The sequence below is a fragment of the Passer domesticus genome, chromosome 9 (assembly GCF_036417665.1).
Source record: "Passer domesticus isolate bPasDom1 chromosome 9, bPasDom1.hap1, whole genome shotgun sequence".
In the NCBI taxonomy this organism is placed as follows: domain Eukaryota; kingdom Metazoa; phylum Chordata; class Aves; order Passeriformes; family Passeridae; genus Passer; species Passer domesticus.
The window spans coordinates 12,114,890-12,133,050 of record NC_087482.1 but is presented as its reverse complement, the minus strand read 5'-3'; the positions used below and the strand labels follow the sequence as shown (position 1 = coordinate 12,133,050).

The 18,161-nt window shown below is 54.9% G+C and overlaps 2 protein-coding genes across 3 annotated transcripts in view; both read left to right on the top strand.

Moving 5' to 3' along the window:
- The window catches only part of LOC135308291 (uncharacterized), a 74,755-nt gene that overhangs the window by 36,930 nt on the left and 19,664 nt on the right, over nt 1–18,161 (top strand). The gene's annotated exons all lie outside the window — the stretch shown is intronic.
- LOC135307157 (uncharacterized) lies at nt 8,872–14,626 on the top strand. 2 transcript variants are annotated; one of them, XM_064431791.1, is made up of 9 exons: nt 8,872–9,078; nt 9,522–9,629; nt 10,315–10,386; nt 10,475–10,546; nt 10,635–10,733; nt 12,549–12,620; nt 12,927–13,040; nt 13,669–13,834; nt 14,360–14,626. In XM_064431791.1, exons 1-9 carry the CDS (start codon nt 9,036–9,038, stop codon nt 14,553–14,555), a joined length of 942 nt encoding a protein of 313 aa, XP_064287861.1. In that variant the 5' UTR covers nt 8,872–9,035; the 3' UTR covers nt 14,556–14,626. The 2 variants fall into 2 exon arrangements, with proteins under 2 accessions (XP_064287861.1, XP_064287860.1); XM_064431790.1 differs by lacking the exon at nt 8,872–9,078 and having other exon boundaries at nt 9,304–9,629.

The following is an 18,161-nucleotide window of genomic DNA, read 5'->3' as shown; positions in this document are numbered from 1 at the left end:
CAGCTAGGAGTGCGCAGGCAGCAGCCGGGCACGGGGCTCCTGAGGCACCATGTTTTGTCTTCATTTTCCTTTTTTAGAAGTTAGAAATTTTTAAAAATATTCAGACTTTTTACTTTTTGTAGAAAGAAACCCCCAAATATTTCCCCCCTTTTCCCTTAGCAGTTTAGGGTTTTTCAAAGTAGTTTTAGAATAGGAAAAAATGTAGAACATTTTTACCATTCTAGAATAAACACCAGAATTTAATAGCCAATCTTTACTCCAGGAAGAACTAAGACATCTCAAGACACCTTGTCTACTGGAGAAGCCATTTGCCCTCTGGAGATTTTTACTTAGTCACAACAACCAATGAAAAACCTTTTCCCTGATATTTTTCAGAATATCTGACAAGCTTAGCTCTTAGTCTTCAGCAGCAAACTTTGAGTACAATGCTAATCTGCTGCTGTGCAGGTAGGTCTCTGTTTTGATCTTGGTTTAGGGCACATTTGGGAGATAACCTCCAAAGGCATTCTCTAGGAAACACATTCAAGAGGCCCCTCCCCCAACTAGATTGGGAAAAAGATTTTTTTTTTGTGAAAATGGAAAAAAAACCCTCTTTATTTAATAGGCAAGGAATTCACCATCAGAAAAAATGATGAACAATGTTAAACAATTGTCATGGTTTGACCCTGGCACAATGCCAGGGCCCCCATGAAGGGTATATTTTCAAAATGGTGGCTGTGAGATGTGACCCGGGAACAGAACAAAGCAGGCTCTCATTCGGGGATGGAGGGAAAAAAAACATAACACTTTATTTATTACAAATCTAGAAAGGAACACATACTAAACTAAGAATGAAAACCTTCCAAATACCTTCCTCCTCCCCCTCCCTTTTCTCCACAGATTCACCACCCCTCAAATTATCAACCCTCAAATCCATCAGGGAGAGAGGAGTCCCCCCTTGCCTCATGGGCCTCCCCCGGAAGCACAATTGAAACCTCCTGTGCTTCCGCGTCATCCATGGCCCCACCCAAAGAACATCAGCCCTCGTGACTTCTCCCCCCCCATGTCCAGTGCTCTCACCACTGGACACGGGCCAGGACTGCCTTTAGGGCTCCCCGTTTAAAGATGCTCCACCCACTTCCAGAAACAGCAGTCTCTCAACTCTTGGGACACCAGTCCCCCCCAAATTTCACCCCCTGGGGCCGAGGGGCCTCATGAACAGAGATCTTCCTCTCCGTGGAGACAGAGGGCATCCCACACCCCCTTCAGCCGTCTCTGTTCACGCCACTGCTTCACTCTTGACTCCCGGGTGTTGCCTCCCCCTAAATACAGTCTCTGGGTCACAGGGAAAAAAAAACACGGGTCTGTCCATGGCTATACAAGAAAGAGTCCAGCCCAAGGCCACTCCATCATCTCTTCCACTCAGGATTCTTCTCTCTTCCAGCTTTCCTCACGCTTGCCCATCTCTCATCTCTCTCTCACCTCATCCTGATTCAGGAGGATTCAGTATTTGTAAGGTTTCTATTAGTCTACAAAGGGGTTAAAATCTTCAACTCTGCCTGCCCAAGGACTCCCACATCTGCCGGGCACCTTCTCTCGACGCATCCCCCGCTTCTGGCCGGCTGAGTTGCCAGCACAATCTCTGTCCCTCTCTCCGGGGGGGCTGCCCAGACATCTCAAGTCTCATCAATCCCTGCATGTTCTCCTCCACCTCTGCACCTTTTGGGGCTCCCGGCCTCCTCCCTGTCATGGCCTCCCCCTCCCCCACCCAGACGCAGCTGGGCAGGGGAGAGGTCGGACCTTACTCACCAACGCCGGGTTCCCAAAGAGGAAGTTCTCTGGGAATCTCCTGCTTTTAACCCCCGTGTGTTCTCAGAGGCGTATCCAAACCCTTAGTGGCCACCTTAAATGCCAATTTTGAATTTGGCCCCTGATTGGCCCGACTTAGACCTTTCCAAAAACACATTTCCGGGCCAAACCACGACAACAATAAAACCTCTCGCCACTTAGAAGAGATGACATGCTCAGAAAGTCACCTTCGTGGGCTATAGCTCTGCTAACTCATTCTCTGGTCAGTCCCTCTGGCACTGGAAATGCTGCAAGCCTGGCCCAGCCCGGTGGGCCACAGCAGTGAGCTGCTGGTGCTCTTCTGGGTTTTCAGTCCAGAGGAGGTTTAAACAGTTCCACGAAAAAAGAAAAACCACAGTCCAGAGAAATTCTCTGCCTTAGCTAGCTAAAACTAACTAAAAATCAAAGTAGAGCTCTATCCTGCTGTCTGTCCTTGCCGCAGACAACACAGTGCAGGAGAAGGATGCAGAGGTGCAAGAGCAGTTTCTGATAACAAACTCCACCATTCTTCTTGTCCCCCCTTCACTCTTGGAACCAGACCTAAAGGTGCAAAACTTATTTCTGGGCTCAACCCACAAATGGGGATACAAGCATCATAAAGTCATGCCAGGACAGTGTCCCAGCTGCAACTGGGGCTGCAGCTACCTCCTCTCTCAACAGCTGCCCCTCTGCAAGTTCACGAGAACAGCCAAACACCTCAGTCTGGGACACACCTGGCACACACTTCCCATCTCCATGCCCATGCCCAATGTCCCGTCACAGCTGCATTACCAGCCTGCTGCCGTGCAGATGCTGCCTCCACCCAAACAAGACCCTGTGTCCCTGCAGGTTTTGCTGAGCAATGGCCCTTGGATGAAGCAAAGCAATTACAATCAGTGTAATAGCCTTAATGGGGGATGGGGGACTCCAGGCAGCTCTTCATAATGCACTTTCTTACATCCAAGACATTACAGCAGTCCAGGGTCGTGCGTGACAGAGCCTGTGCCTGCAGCTGTCAGCTCCAGCTGCACACAAGCCTGAAGACCCTTTAGTTTTGCTGACAATGCATTATGTACTTTTCTTCGCTGAGCATCTTAAGAGAGAAGAACCAATCGGTACCTTAACATTTATCTATAACCTGTCATAACTACTGTAATTACCACATTCATGTTACTGTTCTCCAATCACTAAAAGTTAGTACATTACAGTTTAAACTAGAAGTTGTCGAAAATTCTGAGAGCTTCTTTCTACTTGCAACATCAGCCGTCTTGTTTCCTGTGCTATCTTCATGCTTGGTGAAAGCATCTTCTTCTTTCAGGTGGGTTTATCCTTTGCTCCAGATCATAAAGCCCCCTTCAAACTAACACACCATTTGCCTTCTTAGTTATCCACTAAGAGTGGCTCGGCAATTCTTTTATTCTATATCAACACTTGCTTCCATCTCTATTTCTTCTTCAGATTCCACATTCAAAAATCTCTCTGCCAAGCACACATAGCTGTGAGACTTTCTTGTCAAACTTTCATCCTTCCCAACAAATCAGGGCAGTCCATTGGTACAGATGGGGGCACACTCTGGGGGTACAGCTAAGGCCATGAGGTCACAGCAGGGCTCTGGGGTCACAGCAGGCTGAGCTCTCAGCAGGCCCTGAGGTCACAGAGGTGCCAGAGGTGCCAGAGCCCCGTGGTTGCACAGCAGCACAAGGAGCCAGCAGTCAGTCCCTGAGCACAACTGTTGCGGCAGCAGCGGTGGTGGCAGCAGCGGTGCTGACGTTGGGACAGCGGTGTCGGGACAGCGGTGGCAGCAAGAGCTGCAGGACTGGCAGAGGGCAAGGCAGCATGGCCCTTGCTCTGCGCCTCCTACTCCTGCTGCTCCTGGCCGTGGCCCTGCCTGCCAGGGCTGCCCAGGCTGCTCCGCTGCAAGCGCGGCGAGCAGGTGAGCCGGCAGCCTGGCTGCCCTTTCCCGGGACAGCGCTCCCTGCTCCCTGGGAAGCACTGGGCATGGTTTTGCCCCGGGCTTTAGGGAGGGTTTCCTGTGTGGGAGGGAGAGTGTCCCAAGGGGCCCTGGGTAGCCCCATTTCCCATTCCTCTCCCAGAATGTTACACAGGGCAGGGAAAGTGGGTGGAGAGAGGCCAGGAGCCAGCCCAGAGCTCCCCAGGCCCCTGTGCACCTTTGGTCACGTCCATTCACATCTGGCTCCCACGGCCTTACCCGATGCCCTTGCAGTGCCCAGTTCCCTGTGGCAGAAGGGGATCCCAGCACACACAGAAATGGTTCTGGTCTTTGCTCCCTTCTAGAATTGGATCATGACTTACATGACTTGGAAGTCCTGGTGAATGACATTTTGAATGTCTTAGAGAATGCTGGAGGCAAGTTCTGCATTTCCGTTTTGACTGGCAGAATAATCCGTGTCCATGTGGCAAAAGGTCACTCCTGGGCCATTTGTTAAGTCAGGGTTGAAAGATTCTGAAAACCTTGCCCTGCTCCCTTCTGGAGCCCTGAGGGATCCCACAGGATCACTGTCATTGGGAGGAAGCAGCATTTAGCTGTCCATTTTCCTCCTGTGTGCAATGCCAGTGTGTCCTTCCATGTGCTCTGTGCAGACAAAGAGAAGAGCACAGAGGGAAGGGGCTGGGCCCAGGGCTGTGCCCCGAGGCTGAGCCTTGTGGGCAGCCTGAGGATCTCCTGCAGTGCCACAGGAGCTCTTCTGTCCTGCCTTTCTTGCAGCTGAACCTGCTGGTGAAGGTGGTGCAGCTTCTGAACCCACATCCAGGACTGAGGCTCTGGGAGATGCTGAGGGTAGGTCAAGGCCTTTCCCCTGGGAGAGCTGCCAGCTCAGAGCCCAAAGCTGGGCCAGGGAGGCAGCGCTGCAGGTGCCAGCACAGAACCATGCACGTGTGTGCCCTCGCCCTGCACGATCCCCTCACCGCTGCTGCAGCTCAGTGGTGCCCGTGCAGATCAGCAGAGATGGCAGAAGCTTCTGTGGCTGTTGAGTTACAGGTGTGTCTGCAGGGAGGACTTTCCCAGGTCCCGTGGTGGATGTTGCACGCAAGCCCAGCTCCCGTCGCAGGGGTGAGTAGCGTCTGCCTGATGACCCCACAGGCTGAGCCCTGCTTTTGTTGGATCCGTTCCTGGGAAATGGAACTAATGTTGTTCTAAGGTCCTCTGAGGGGAAAGAACAAAGCTACAGAACACCAGAAACCCCATGAGCCATCTGAAAACATGAGGCAAATGCTGAAGGAAATGCAGCAGGCAGGAGGACAAGGTGGGTGCATTTCCCTCATGCTTCGCCTGGGACTCAGCAGCCGGGGCCTTTGGCTGCACATCTGGACACGCCGTGCCCGGCACAGCGGGAAGGGATCCATGGCAGCCTCGCTGCCCCGCTGCTGCTTTCACGCCCTGCAGGGCTGTTTCCCAGCCTGGCCTGGCCGCAGCTTCTGCCCAGCCTCTGCAGGAAGGCATTTGGCATCAGCTGACAGGCACCCCAAACTGCACCATGGGCCTGAGATCCCCTGCAATTTTCCAGTCGCCGGGTAGAAGAGAAAGGGCACCTGCTTGTGGGAGGGAGGGCCCTGGCCTGCCCAAAAAGTTTATAGGAATTTTCCTGATTCTTACTGATGTCTTTGACAAGCATTCCCTCCTACAGTTGCCACCTCCCCAGTGGGGAACAACCACACCTGATCCAACTGTCCCTCTTCCTTTCTCTAGAACTGGATGGAGAGGCTGGGCAGAAGGCGGCGTTTCCTGGAGGAAGCAGTGGTTCTGTGCCAGCCTCTGTTGCAGGAAGGGAGGCCATGCCAGGCACAGGCACAGGAGGTAATTGCTGTGTATCTGAGCCTGAGCCCTGCTGAGACTTGAGCTGCCCTCTCTGCTGCTTGGCAGTGCGGGCCCAGCCTGGACTAAAGCGGCACAGCCCAGGGGAATTATCCCGAGCAGGCTCAGGGCACTCGGGTACTGAGCAGTCCTGCTGGGGTCTCTCCATGGGAGACATGTCCTGAAACCTGGCAGTGACTGCACGAGGTGCCCACGGTGGGGAAAGGACAGAGGGGGAGAGCAAGGCTCCAGTGTGTCCTGAGAGGGCCTGGATATGTGCCCTTGGGATCTGGGAGCTGTTCCCAGGGGAAAAGAGGCATGGAGAGACAGAAGAAGGTAGAACGGGAGGGAGAAAAGGGCAGGAGGGATGGCGGGATAGAGGGATAGTTGTGGCACTGCCTGCTGCAGTTTTCCCCAGTGCTTTAGCAAGAGTTTCAGCTGTGGGAGTGAGAGAGAGTCCGAGGGCCCTGGGCTGCTCCAGCAGCCCCTCCAGGGATGTTGCAAAGGGCATGGAAAGAGGCACCAGGAGCCAGCCCAGAGTTCCTAAGGCCCCTGTGCAGCTTTGGCCACATCCATTCACATCCGGCTCCCACGGCCTTACCCGACCCCCTTGCAGTGCCCAGTTCCCTGTGGCAGAGGGGGATCGCAGCACACCCTGAAAAATGTTCTCACCTGTGCTTCAATCTAGCTGAGGTTGCTTGGAAGGCTTCTCCATTAGCTTGGCTGCATAAAGTTTTGAAGCCCTTGGAGTCTCCTGCAGGTATGTTCTCAGTGTGCCACCAAGGAAGAATTGTTGACAGCCTGTCAGGAACCAGGTGACAGAAGATTCTGTGGCTCTTGTCTTACAGATGGGTCTGCAGGGAGGACTTTTCCTGTTCCTTTGCTGATTCCTGCACAGAAGCCTGGCTCCCATGGCAGGGGTAAGTCGTGCTTCCCTGCTGACCCAACAGGCTGAGCCCTGCTTTTGTGGGGACCCATTCCTGGGAAACGGAACTACTTTCTCTTAAGGTCCCCTGAGAGGGAAGAACAAAGGCAAAGGACAGAAGAAACCCCACGAGCCAAACAACACCCTGAAACAAATCGGTACAGAACTGCACAAAGGGCATGGTGAGAGCATTTCCCTCTGCCTTACCCTGGGACTCAGCAGCCAGGGCCTTTGGCTGCACATCTGGACACGCCGTGCCCGGCACAGCGGGAAGGGATCCATGGCAGCCTTGCTGCCCCGCTGCTGCTTTCATGCCCTGCAGGGCTGTTTCCCAGCTTGGCCTGGCTGCAGCTTCTGCCCAGCCCCTGCAGCAAGGCATTTGGCATCAGCTGGCAGACAGCCCAAACTGCACCACTGGCCTGAATTCCTCTCCAATTTCCCAGTCCCCAGGCCCATCCGGAGTGGTGGCTGCTTGGAGGAGGGAGGGCCATAGCCAGTCCCAAGGCACTGGAGGGATCAGGATTTTCCTGATCCTTATCCATGACTGGGACATGTGTTGCCTCCTGAAGAGGCCACCTCCCCAGTGCGTAATGATTCCATCTGATATAGCTGTGCCTCTTCCCTTCTCAAGGGATGGACAGAGAGGCTCTGTGGAAGGTGGCATTTCCTGAAGGAAGGGAGGAGATGCCAGGCACAGGCACAGGAGGTAATTGCTGTGCCTCTGGGCCTGAGCCCTGCTGAGGCTTGAGCTGCCCTCTCTGCTGCTTGGCAGTGCGGGCACAGCCCGGAGAAGACAGGCACAGCCCAGGGGAATTATCCCGAGCAGGCTCAGGGCACTCGGGTACTGAGCAGTCCTGCTGGGGTCCCTCCATGGGAGACATGTCCTGAAAACTGGGAGTGCCTGCACGGAGTGCCCAGTGTGAGGAAAGGACAGAGGGGGAGAGCAAGGATCCAGTGTGTCCTGAGAGGGCCTGGCTGTTTGCCCTTGGGCTGTGGGAGCTGTTCCGTGGGCAGGTGGGCAAGCAGGAGGGAGGGACAGAGGTTGGGAGGGATAGTTGTGGCACTGCCTGCTGCAGTTTTCTCCAAGCATTTAGTGAGGGGTTCCTGTGTGGGAATGAGGGAGGCCCAGGGCCCTGGGCTGCTCCAGCAGCCCCTCCAGGGATGTTCCCAAGGGCATGGAAAGAGTGTTGAGAGAGACCAGGAGTCACAGGCTGCCACAGCCTTATCCAACCCCCTTGCAGTGCCCAGATCCTTAAGGCAGAAAGGTATCCCAGCACACCATGGAAATGGTTATGATCGCTGCTCCCTTTTAGATTGGGATCATGGTTTAGATTACTTGGAAACACTGGTGAATGGTGGTTTGAAGACCTTGCCAGATGTTGGAGGCAAGTTCTCAATGTACATTTCCTGACAGAATAATCAGTGTCAATGTGGCAAGAGCTCAGTCAAGTGGCATTTCCCTTAAGTTCCTCTGAAGGTTAATCAGTTCAGGAAGTCTTGCCCTGCTCCATTCTTGTGCTGTGAAGGATCCCACAGGATTGCTGTCAGTGGGAACATTTATCTGTCCATCTTCCTCCCGTGTGCAATGCCAGTGTGTCCTTCCATGTGCTCTGTTGCAGCCACCGAGAAGAGCAGAGAGGGAAGGGGCCGGGCCCAGGGCTGTGCCCCGTGGCTGAGCCTTTGGCAGCTCCTCTGCCGGCCCCAGGGAGCCTGAGCTGCTCCTGCTGCCACTGCCAAGCCCTGGCCCTGCCCAGGGCTGGCTTTAGAGCTGCTGGCAGCTCCAGGGAGTTCTTTCTGCCCCGCAAGGGGCTCCTTCCATCCCAGTGTGGGGCCACTGCAGGCACGAGGTCCCCCTGCCCCTGCTTCAGAGTGGAAGGCAGAGCTGAGGGAGTGCCTTGGAGGGCACCAATCACCCAGGTGCTCTTACTGCCACTCGGGCCTAAAGGAGAATGTTCAGCAGGGTCACAGGAGCTGTTCTGTCCTGCCTTTCTTTGCAGCTAACGCAGCTGGTGAAAATGATCTGGCTTCCGAACCCACATTCAGGATTGAGCCTCTGGGAGATGCTGAGGGTAGGTCAAGGCCTTTCCCTTGGGAGAGCTGCTGGCTCAAGAGCCCAAAGCTGGGCCAGGGAGGCAGCGCTGCAGGTGCCAGCACAGAACCATGCACGTGTGTGCCCTCGCCCTGCACGATCCCCTCACCGCTGCTGCAGCTCAGTGGTGCCCGTGCAGATCAGCAGAGATGGCAGAAGCTTCTGTGGCTGTTGAGTTACAGGTGTGTCTGCAGGGAGGACTTTCCCAGGTCCCGTGGTGGATGTTGCACGCAAGCCCAGCTCCCGTCGCAGGGGTGAGTAGCGTCTGCCTGATGACCCCACAGGCTGAGCCCTGCTTTTGTTGGATCCGTTCCTGGGAAATGGAACTAATGTTGTTCTAAGGTCCTCTGAGGGGAAAGAACAAAGCTACAGAACACCAGAAACCCCATGAGCCATCTGAAAACATGAGGCAAATGCTGAAGGAAATGCAGCAGGCAGGAGGACAAGGTGGGTGCATTTCCCTCATGCTTCGCCTGGGACTCAGCAGCCGGGGCCTTTGGCTGCACATCTGGACACGCCGTGCCCGGCACAGCGGGAAGGGATCCATGGCAGCCTCGCTGCCCCGCTGCTGCTTTCACGCCCTGCAGGGCTGTTTCCCAGCCTGGCCTGGCCGCAGCTTCTGCCCAGCCTCTGCAGGAAGGCATTTGGCATCAGCTGACAGGCACCCCAAACTGCACCATGGGCCTGAGATCCCCTGCAATTTTCCAGTCGCCGGGTAGAAGAGAAAGGGCACCTGCTTGTGGGAGGGAGGGCCCTGGCCTGCCCAAAAAGTTTATAGGAATTTTCCTGATTCTTACTGATGTCTTTGACAAGCATTCCCTCCTACAGTTGCCACCTCCCCAGTGGGGAACAACCACACCTGATCCAACTGTCCCTCTTCCTTTCTCTAGAACTGGATGGAGAGGCTGGGCAGAAGGCGGCGTTTCCTGGAGGAAGCAGTGGTTCTGTGCCAGCCTCTGTTGCAGGAAGGGAGGCCATGCCAGGCACAGGCACAGGAGGTAATTGCTGTGTATCTGAGCCTGAGCCCTGCTGAGACTTGAGCTGCCCTCTCTGCTGCTTGGCAGTGCGGGCCCAGCCTGGACTAAAGCGGCACAGCCCAGGGGAATTATCCCGAGCAGGCTCAGGGCACTCGGGTACTGAGCAGTCCTGCTGGGGTCTCTCCATGGGAGACATGTCCTGAAACCTGGCAGTGACTGCACGAGGTGCCCACGGTGGGGAAAGGACAGAGGGGGAGAGCAAGGCTCCAGTGTGTCCTGAGAGGGCCTGGATATGTGCCCTTGGGATCTGGGAGCTGTTCCCAGGGGAAAAGAGGCATGGAGAGACAGAAGAAGGTAGAACGGGAGGGAGAAAAGGGCAGGAGGGATGGCGGGATAGAGGGATAGTTGTGGCACTGCCTGCTGCAGTTTTCCCCAGTGCTTTAGCAAGAGTTTCAGCTGTGGGAGTGAGAGAGAGTCCGAGGGCCCTGGGCTGCTCCAGCAGCCCCTCCAGGGATGTTGCAAAGGGCATGGAAAGAGGCACCAGGAGCCAGCCCAGAGTTCCTAAGGCCCCTGTGCAGCTTTGGCCACATCCATTCACATCCGGCTCCCACGGCCTTACCCGACCCCCTTGCAGTGCCCAGTTCCCTGTGGCAGAGGGGGATCGCAGCACACCCTGAAAAATGTTCTCACCTGTGCTTCAATCTAGCTGAGGTTGCTTGGAAGGCTTCTCCATTAGCTTGGCTGCATAAAGTTTTGAAGCCCTTGGAGTCTCCTGCAGGTATGTTCTCAGTGTGCCACCAAGGAAGAATTGTTGACAGCCTGTCAGGAACCAGGTGACAGAAGATTCTGTGGCTCTTGTCTTACAGATGGGTCTGCAGGGAGGACTTTTCCTGTTCCTTTGCTGATTCCTGCACAGAAGCCTGGCTCCCATGGCAGGGGTAAGTCGTGCTTCCCTGCTGACCCAACAGGCTGAGCCCTGCTTTTGTGGGGACCCATTCCTGGGAAACGGAACTACTTTCTCTTAAGGTCCCCTGAGAGGGAAGAACAAAGGCAAAGGACAGAAGAAACCCCACGAGCCAAACAACACCCTGAAACAAATCGGTACAGAACTGCACAAAGGGCATGGTGAGAGCATTTCCCTCTGCCTTACCCTGGGACTCAGCAGCCAGGGCCTTTGGCTGCACATCTGGACACGCCGTGCCCGGCACAGCGGGAAGGGATCCATGGCAGCCTTGCTGCCCCGCTGCTGCTTTCATGCCCTGCAGGGCTGTTTCCCAGCTTGGCCTGGCTGCAGCTTCTGCCCAGCCCCTGCAGCAAGGCATTTGGCATCAGCTGGCAGACAGCCCAAACTGCACCACTGGCCTGAATTCCTCTCCAATTTCCCAGTCCCCAGGCCCATCCGGAGTGGTGGCTGCTTGGAGGAGGGAGGGCCATAGCCAGTCCCAAGGCACTGGAGGGATCAGGATTTTCCTGATCCTTATCCATGACTGGGACATGTGTTGCCTCCTGAAGAGGCCACCTCCCCAGTGCGTAATGATTCCATCTGATATAGCTGTGCCTCTTCCCTTCTCAAGGGATGGACAGAGAGGCTCTGTGGAAGGTGGCATTTCCTGAAGGAAGGGAGGAGATGCCAGGCACAGGCACAGGAGGTAATTGCTGTGCCTCTGGGCCTGAGCCCTGCTGAGGCTTGAGCTGCCCTCTCTGCTGCTTGGCAGTGCGGGCACAGCCCGGAGAAGACAGGCACAGCCCAGGGGAATTATCCCGAGCAGGCTCAGGGCACTCGGGTACTGAGCAGTCCTGCTGGGGTCCCTCCATGGGAGACATGTCCTGAAAACTGGGAGTGCCTGCACGGAGTGCCCAGTGTGAGGAAAGGACAGAGGGGGAGAGCAAGGATCCAGTGTGTCCTGAGAGGGCCTGGCTGTTTGCCCTTGGGCTGTGGGAGCTGTTCCGTGGGCAGGTGGGCAAGCAGGAGGGAGGGACAGAGGTTGGGAGGGATAGTTGTGGCACTGCCTGCTGCAGTTTTCTCCAAGCATTTAGTGAGGGGTTCCTGTGTGGGAATGAGGGAGGCCCAGGGCCCTGGGCTGCTCCAGCAGCCCCTCCAGGGATGTTCCCAAGGGCATGGAAAGAGTGTTGAGAGAGACCAGGAGTCACAGGCTGCCACAGCCTTATCCAACCCCCTTGCAGTGCCCAGATCCTTAAGGCAGAAAGGTATCCCAGCACACCATGGAAATGGTTATGATCGCTGCTCCCTTTTAGATTGGGATCATGGTTTAGATTACTTGGAAACACTGGTGAATGGTGGTTTGAAGACCTTGCCAGATGTTGGAGGCAAGTTCTCAATGTACATTTCCTGACAGAATAATCAGTGTCAATGTGGCAAGAGCTCAGTCAAGTGGCATTTCCCTTAAGTTCCTCTGAAGGTTAATCAGTTCAGGAAGTCTTGCCCTGCTCCATTCTTGTGCTGTGAAGGATCCCACAGGATTGCTGTCAGTGGGAACATTTATCTGTCCATCTTCCTCCCGTGTGCAATGCCAGTGTGTCCTTCCATGTGCTCTGTTGCAGCCACCGAGAAGAGCAGAGAGGGAAGGGGCCGGGCCCAGGGCTGTGCCCCGTGGCTGAGCCTTTGGCAGCTCCTCTGCCGGCCCCAGGGAGCCTGAGCTGCTCCTGCTGCCACTGCCAAGCCCTGGCCCTGCCCAGGGCTGGCTTTAGAGCTGCTGGCAGCTCCAGGGAGTTCTTTCTGCCCCGCAAGGGGCTCCTTCCATCCCAGTGTGGGGCCACTGCAGGCACGAGGTCCCCCTGCCCCTGCTTCAGAGTGGAAGGCAGAGCTGAGGGAGTGCCTTGGAGGGCACCAATCACCCAGGTGCTCTTACTGCCACTCGGGCCTAAAGGAGAATGTTCAGCAGGGTCACAGGAGCTGTTCTGTCCTGCCTTTCTTTGCAGCTAACGCAGCTGGTGAAAATGATCTGGCTTCCGAACCCACATTCAGGATTGAGCCTCTGGGAGATGCTGAGGGTAGGTCAAGGCCTTTCCCTTGGGAGAGCTGCTGGCTCAAGAGCCCAAAGCTCAGCCAGGGAGGCAGCGCTGCAGGTGCCAGCACAGAACCATGCACGTGTGTGCCCTCGCCCTGCACAAAACCTTCATGATTTCTGCTCAGCACTGACAGCTGTCTGGGGAAGGGAGGGCCATGGCGCAGCCACAAAAGCCCAGATATTTTGTGAATCCTTTCCCTATTTTTGATAAGCATGCTGCCATGATGATGCCAGCAAAGGAATGGGGAAATTTTCCATCTCATCCAGCTGTCCCTTTTTGTTTCTCAAGTGATGGACCAAAAGGCAGGACAGAAGGAGGTGTTTCCCCAAGGAAGCAGTGGCTCATTGGCAGCCCCTGCTGCAGGAAGGAAGGCGATGGCAGACACGGGCACAGGCACAGCAGGTAATTGCTATGCTGGGCTCAGTCCTGGCCGGGGCTGTGTGGCAGCAGCTCTTCCCCCAGGGCCTGCCCTTGCCCGGCCCGGCAGCAGCCAAAGCTGGAGGCGCCTCGGCTTCCAGGCCTCTGGAGCTGGTTCAGAGCCCCGGGGAAACGGGACTGGTGCAGCAACGTCCCTGGTGCTGCAGCTGCTGCGGAGCTGGCCCTGAGTGCCCAGAGGCCCAAGGCACAGGAGCAGCCCCGAGCGGGAGCCCTGCCGCCAGCCCAGGGCCAGAGCCAGCCCTGGCTCCCGACTGGGCAGGGGCTGCGCTGGCTCCTGACAGGGCCTGAGCCTGTCCCCTGGGGCTGGGGGAGCTGTCACGGGGCAGGGAGGGCCAGGGGTGGCAGTGGCTGCTCAGGGATGGCTTTGGCCCGTGTCCCTGGCAGCAGCCACTGCCCAAGCAGCTGCGCTGCCCCCGGGCTCTCCTCCCGGCCTGCTGGGCTTTGTTGGCTGGCACAGCCTGTGCCAAGGGCCGGCAAGGTGCCTGCAGGCCCCAGCTCTGGGGGAAACAGAGAACGTCCTGCCCATATCCAGCGTGCTGCCAGCTCAGCAGTGCAGCACAGCACGGGCTCACGCTTCCCATTGCTTCCACAGATGCAGCCGGCACCACAACATGTGTTCCCGATGCCCACAAGGGCCTTGGAAGCGACTTCTGTAAGGGAGCAGCCTGCTGGGCAGGGTTAATGGCTGGCCTGCTTTGTTTGGAGCTTGTTCTCATGTTGTGCTGTGTCAGATTGTGGTGTTACTGGAAGAAGAAACGGTGAGTGGACATCTTTCCCTGAAAGAGCTTCTTTTGAAAATCTAATACAGACAGGAAGCATTCCCAGCGAGGTCGCAGTGGAGTTGTGGCCAGTCCATGATTGTCCAAATAACTCTGCTGAGGGTTCTGCTGCTGCCCAGTGCTTCCATTGGCCTCTCAATTGCTGGGCCTTGTCCTGGGGGCCCCGCTGGGGCTGCAGCCAGTGCTGGCTCCCACTGAGGCTGCCTGGCCAAGAGCAGCACCAGGGGCACGGGGCAGAGGCAGAGAGGGGCGGGGAGGAGAAAGAGCAGGGCCGAGATTGCCCTTGAAAGGCAGAGGTGCTCTGGGGCCCGCTCCTGGCCAGGGAGCCTGCCCAGAGCCGTGCCCTGCTGGCCGGGGCCTTGAGGGGCAGCTGTCCAGCTGGGCCCAGCTGTGCCAGCAGCTCCAGCCGTGCTGGGGAGCCTTGCCAGCTCTGGGCCCTGCTGTGCAGGAGGCTCCCTGTGTGCCACTGGCAGCTGGGGCCTCAGCCTCCTCCTCTCTTCACAGGTGCTTCTGTGCATCTTCAGCAGATGGCCCTAACAACACAGGCAATGAGAACGTGGCCGTTTATCCCAGCTCTCCGCTTCTGCCCCTATCTACCCTGCCGTGGCTGCAGCAGCGTCATGAGGCCTTCCCAAAACCCGTCCCTCCACGAGACCCTCTGCCCCCGAGCCCCCTGGTCCTCTTCCCTGGCCAGAACTGAAGTTCGGCATCCCCTGTCTGACAGGGCAGGGCTTGGCCCATATTTCATATTTAAATAAAAGAATAGAGTTTTCACAACTATGTCCGGGTGGTAGCAGCAGCAAAGCCCACACGGCACGAGCACTGACTGAGCTCCATGCCCAGGAGCAGCCGTGGATGCCCACGGTGTGGGCAGGCAGGAGCCAGGCAGGGGCTGCTGTGACCAGTGGCGGGGGCCCGAGGGGATGGGGGAGCCCATGCTGAGCGTCCCTGGGCTGAGGGCACATTTCCTTCTTTGGCACCAGCTGGGCCTGGACCTCACGAGGCACACAGGGATATTTTGGGGTCCCTGCTGAGGGGTGCAGGGATCCCTCATGAGGCACAAAGGAGTATTGATGGCCTCTCCTAAGGTGTGCAGGGATCCCTCATGTGTTGGGCAGCAGGGTTAAATTTGATGGGGTTTTTACTCTTCTCAGCACAGCACAGGGACACTTGGCCGAGGTTTTGCCAAGCTGGGAGAAAGCCTCTTGCAAAGGCTTGGGCCCAGCCTGTGGGCACAGCGGGCAGGCGCAGCCCATCCCCTGGGCCAGTCCGGGCTGCTCAGGCCGGGCCGGGCCGGGCCAGGCTCGGGCCCCGGCAGGGAAGGGCCGCGGCCCTGGGCTCTGCTGAGGCTGCTGAGCTCCGGCCTGCCCTGTGCTGCAGCCCAACACATTGACAGCCATGGCCATGCCCTGGGCCACCGCAGGCACCCGGGGCTACAGCTGAGGCCGCGCCTTCTCCCACTGAAGGGAGGCTGGCTCTGTTCCCTCGCAGGGCACAGCTTAGCTCCCAGCACCTTTGGGAACCTGCCTGCCGGGGAAGTGCTGAGGGGCAGAGTGTTCCAACCCTTCTCACTGGGAAGTGTGTCTGGTGGTGTGGGGATTTTAAAATTTTTTTCCCTCTGAATTTGTGTCCTGCCTGAGGGTTAAGTTTGCTTGCTCTCAGTAGGGTGCTTTTCTTCTTGGCAGTCAGTGGGGCTTCAATGCAGCCAGGGTTGAAGGAGGATCTCTGGCCGCTTGGGCTGTGGTTGTGGGACACCTTGGCTTCATCCTTCCTTTGGCTGTGATTTGCACTGGTGCTTGTGCAGGCATTTTATGGCAAGTGGCTTCAGTTTGTTCCTCTTGGTACCAAAAACCGAGAATAAACCTCTTTAACACCACTGTAGTATTAAGAGGCAGGCCTTACTTTCTTGACTTGCTGGATGCACAGGCCAATGGCATCACAGGGCCTTCTTGGTGGGGTCTTCAGATACCCTGGTGGTCACTGAAGAAGGAAGCTGATTTTTCTGGGAAAAAGACAGTTTCCCATGTGTGGAAAAGAATAACCTCTCACTTCCCCATCCTTTTCTATACAAAGTTATACAGGCAAGTGCATCCATATATCTCTATTTTCCTTGTCAATCAATCTATCTATCTATCTATCTATCTATCTATCTATCTATCTATCTACTATCTATCTATCTATCTATCTATCTATCTATCATCTATCATATTAATCTATTGTGGTGTTGCATTTCATTCAAATGGTATGCTCTATCTTGAAAATGTACCCCTCAAAAATGTATGATTTATTCCAACCTGTGTTCCTCCCCTGAAGTCCCATGAATCTGCAATCCCATTGGCCCAAATCTTATTTCGTGCCCACTTTGAATTTCCCTCTTAAGCTGTGCGAGGAAGACCAGATTCTCTCATGGCCCATCTCTCCCCTAGGCTCGCCCTCTCTCCCCCTTCCTTTTGCCTTTCCCCCTTCTCCCTCTGAAACCATGTTACTCCCGGGGCTGGGACCCCCAATAAACCCTCATCTAATCAGCACCCTCAGAAGCCGTGTGGAGTCTCCTTGCGTGCCTGCTGCTGCCAGCGAACTCACAGCCCAGGGGGCCCTCCGGGGACTCCCCGGGGAACCCCCCCCCCCCCCCCAAACAAACTGCTACAATCTATGAAATGTTTCTGTGATTTCCTTCTTGCTAGACATATGCAGGCTTGTTTAGATTGACTGTGAACCAAAATCCTGCAAAGCTGGAAAATGACTGGTGGCCATCACTCTGATTTCCTTAAAAGCCATTTTTCATTCTAATTTTTTCATCTATGGTGGCTGGTAAATACCTGTCTTCCTTAAGCTATGTGCTGGCAATACTGGAGGTAGAAAATAACATAATGCTGCATAGTTTAGATACTTGATAGTTTCCTTGTGAAATTTTATGGCAGTATCTCCTGCCCCAAAACTAAAGCAGCAGGTCAGCTACTGAGCACAACTTACTGCATAGCTGCAGCTCATGTTTCTACAGTGGAATTGGCTTTTTGTTTTTCTGCATGGGTATGAAACACTACCAATTGAAAGGCCGTTTACAGAGCCAAGAGCCTTGTTAACTGTTGCCTGGACTTTGGGAAGGTGGTAGCTGTTAGATCAATACCCAGTAAACTGCCGAAATTAATTTTTGTGACTACTCTCTTGTGATTTTGGCCTGGCTTCTTTAGGAGGTTCAATTTTCATTAGAAATGGCACAGTGGAGCCAGTGCTGCCTCAGGACAGGTGGAGCTGGGACAAATGGCTCACTGATTTTGATCTCAACAAAAAGCCACCTGAGCTCCTCATGACAGCAACCCCACGGACAGGAAATGGATCCATTAAAACTAACTCATCATAGAGCTTTTAACTCGAAGCTCTGACACATGGAGCTTGCTCAGTTCTGCCATGGAGGAAGGGAGTTTGAAGACAAAGAGGTTTAGCAAGGAGATCCATGTACAACAAAAGTGCTTCTATTTTAGCAAATGAAGTATCTTAGATGTGAAACTTCATCCGTACTCCAGTCTTATCCTTCCATTTACCCAAATTCTCTGTCTTAAATCCTTTGTCAGTAGGAAAATATGACAGGGAAGTGAGGATCCTCCTTTCCTTCTTGAGCTGGGCAGCTTGTAACCTTGTCTTCTCCGACAAACAGGAGCAGACAAATGGGAATTTTGTCATGAAACCATACTTGGGAAAGTTTGCCCTGTGTTTGTTTTTGTCCCAAAGTAACTGAGATTCATCGGAGTATTTACAAGGCATAAAGGATGGATTTATTTTGCTTGCTAGAATTTTGATTTTTTTAGACCTTTTCTGCTGCAGAAGAGCCTGGCACTTGCAGAACTCTTACCCCATGCACTTCTCCAGTGCTTCTTGCAGAGAATCATGTGTTGTGAATGAAACTTTCACTGTTGACTTCTGCCTCCTTTCCTGCCACTGTTTTGTTCTTTTCCCATTTATAAGGACACAAGTGAACTAGAAATGTTGTGGTCAGGTGTGCTCTGTGGCTGCTCTGTGCTCAGAGGAGCTCTCCTGGATGTACAGCTTAGCATCTCCCTCTTTAAAGGGCTGCCCGGCTTCCTCCTGTCCCATCTCGTGGGTCCATCTTTTCATTCCCTTTTAATTTAAAATACTTCCACAATTTAATATTAAATGCTAGGTAAAAAAAATCCAGTGGCACTCCCAGATAGAAAAAAATATGTTGTGTGTAACCCAGAGGAGGAATTCTGCTGGCAAAGTGATGGCTTTCCACTGAAGTGGATCAAACAGGTGCTCAGTTGGATGCTGGTGCTGAAGTACTTTTCTT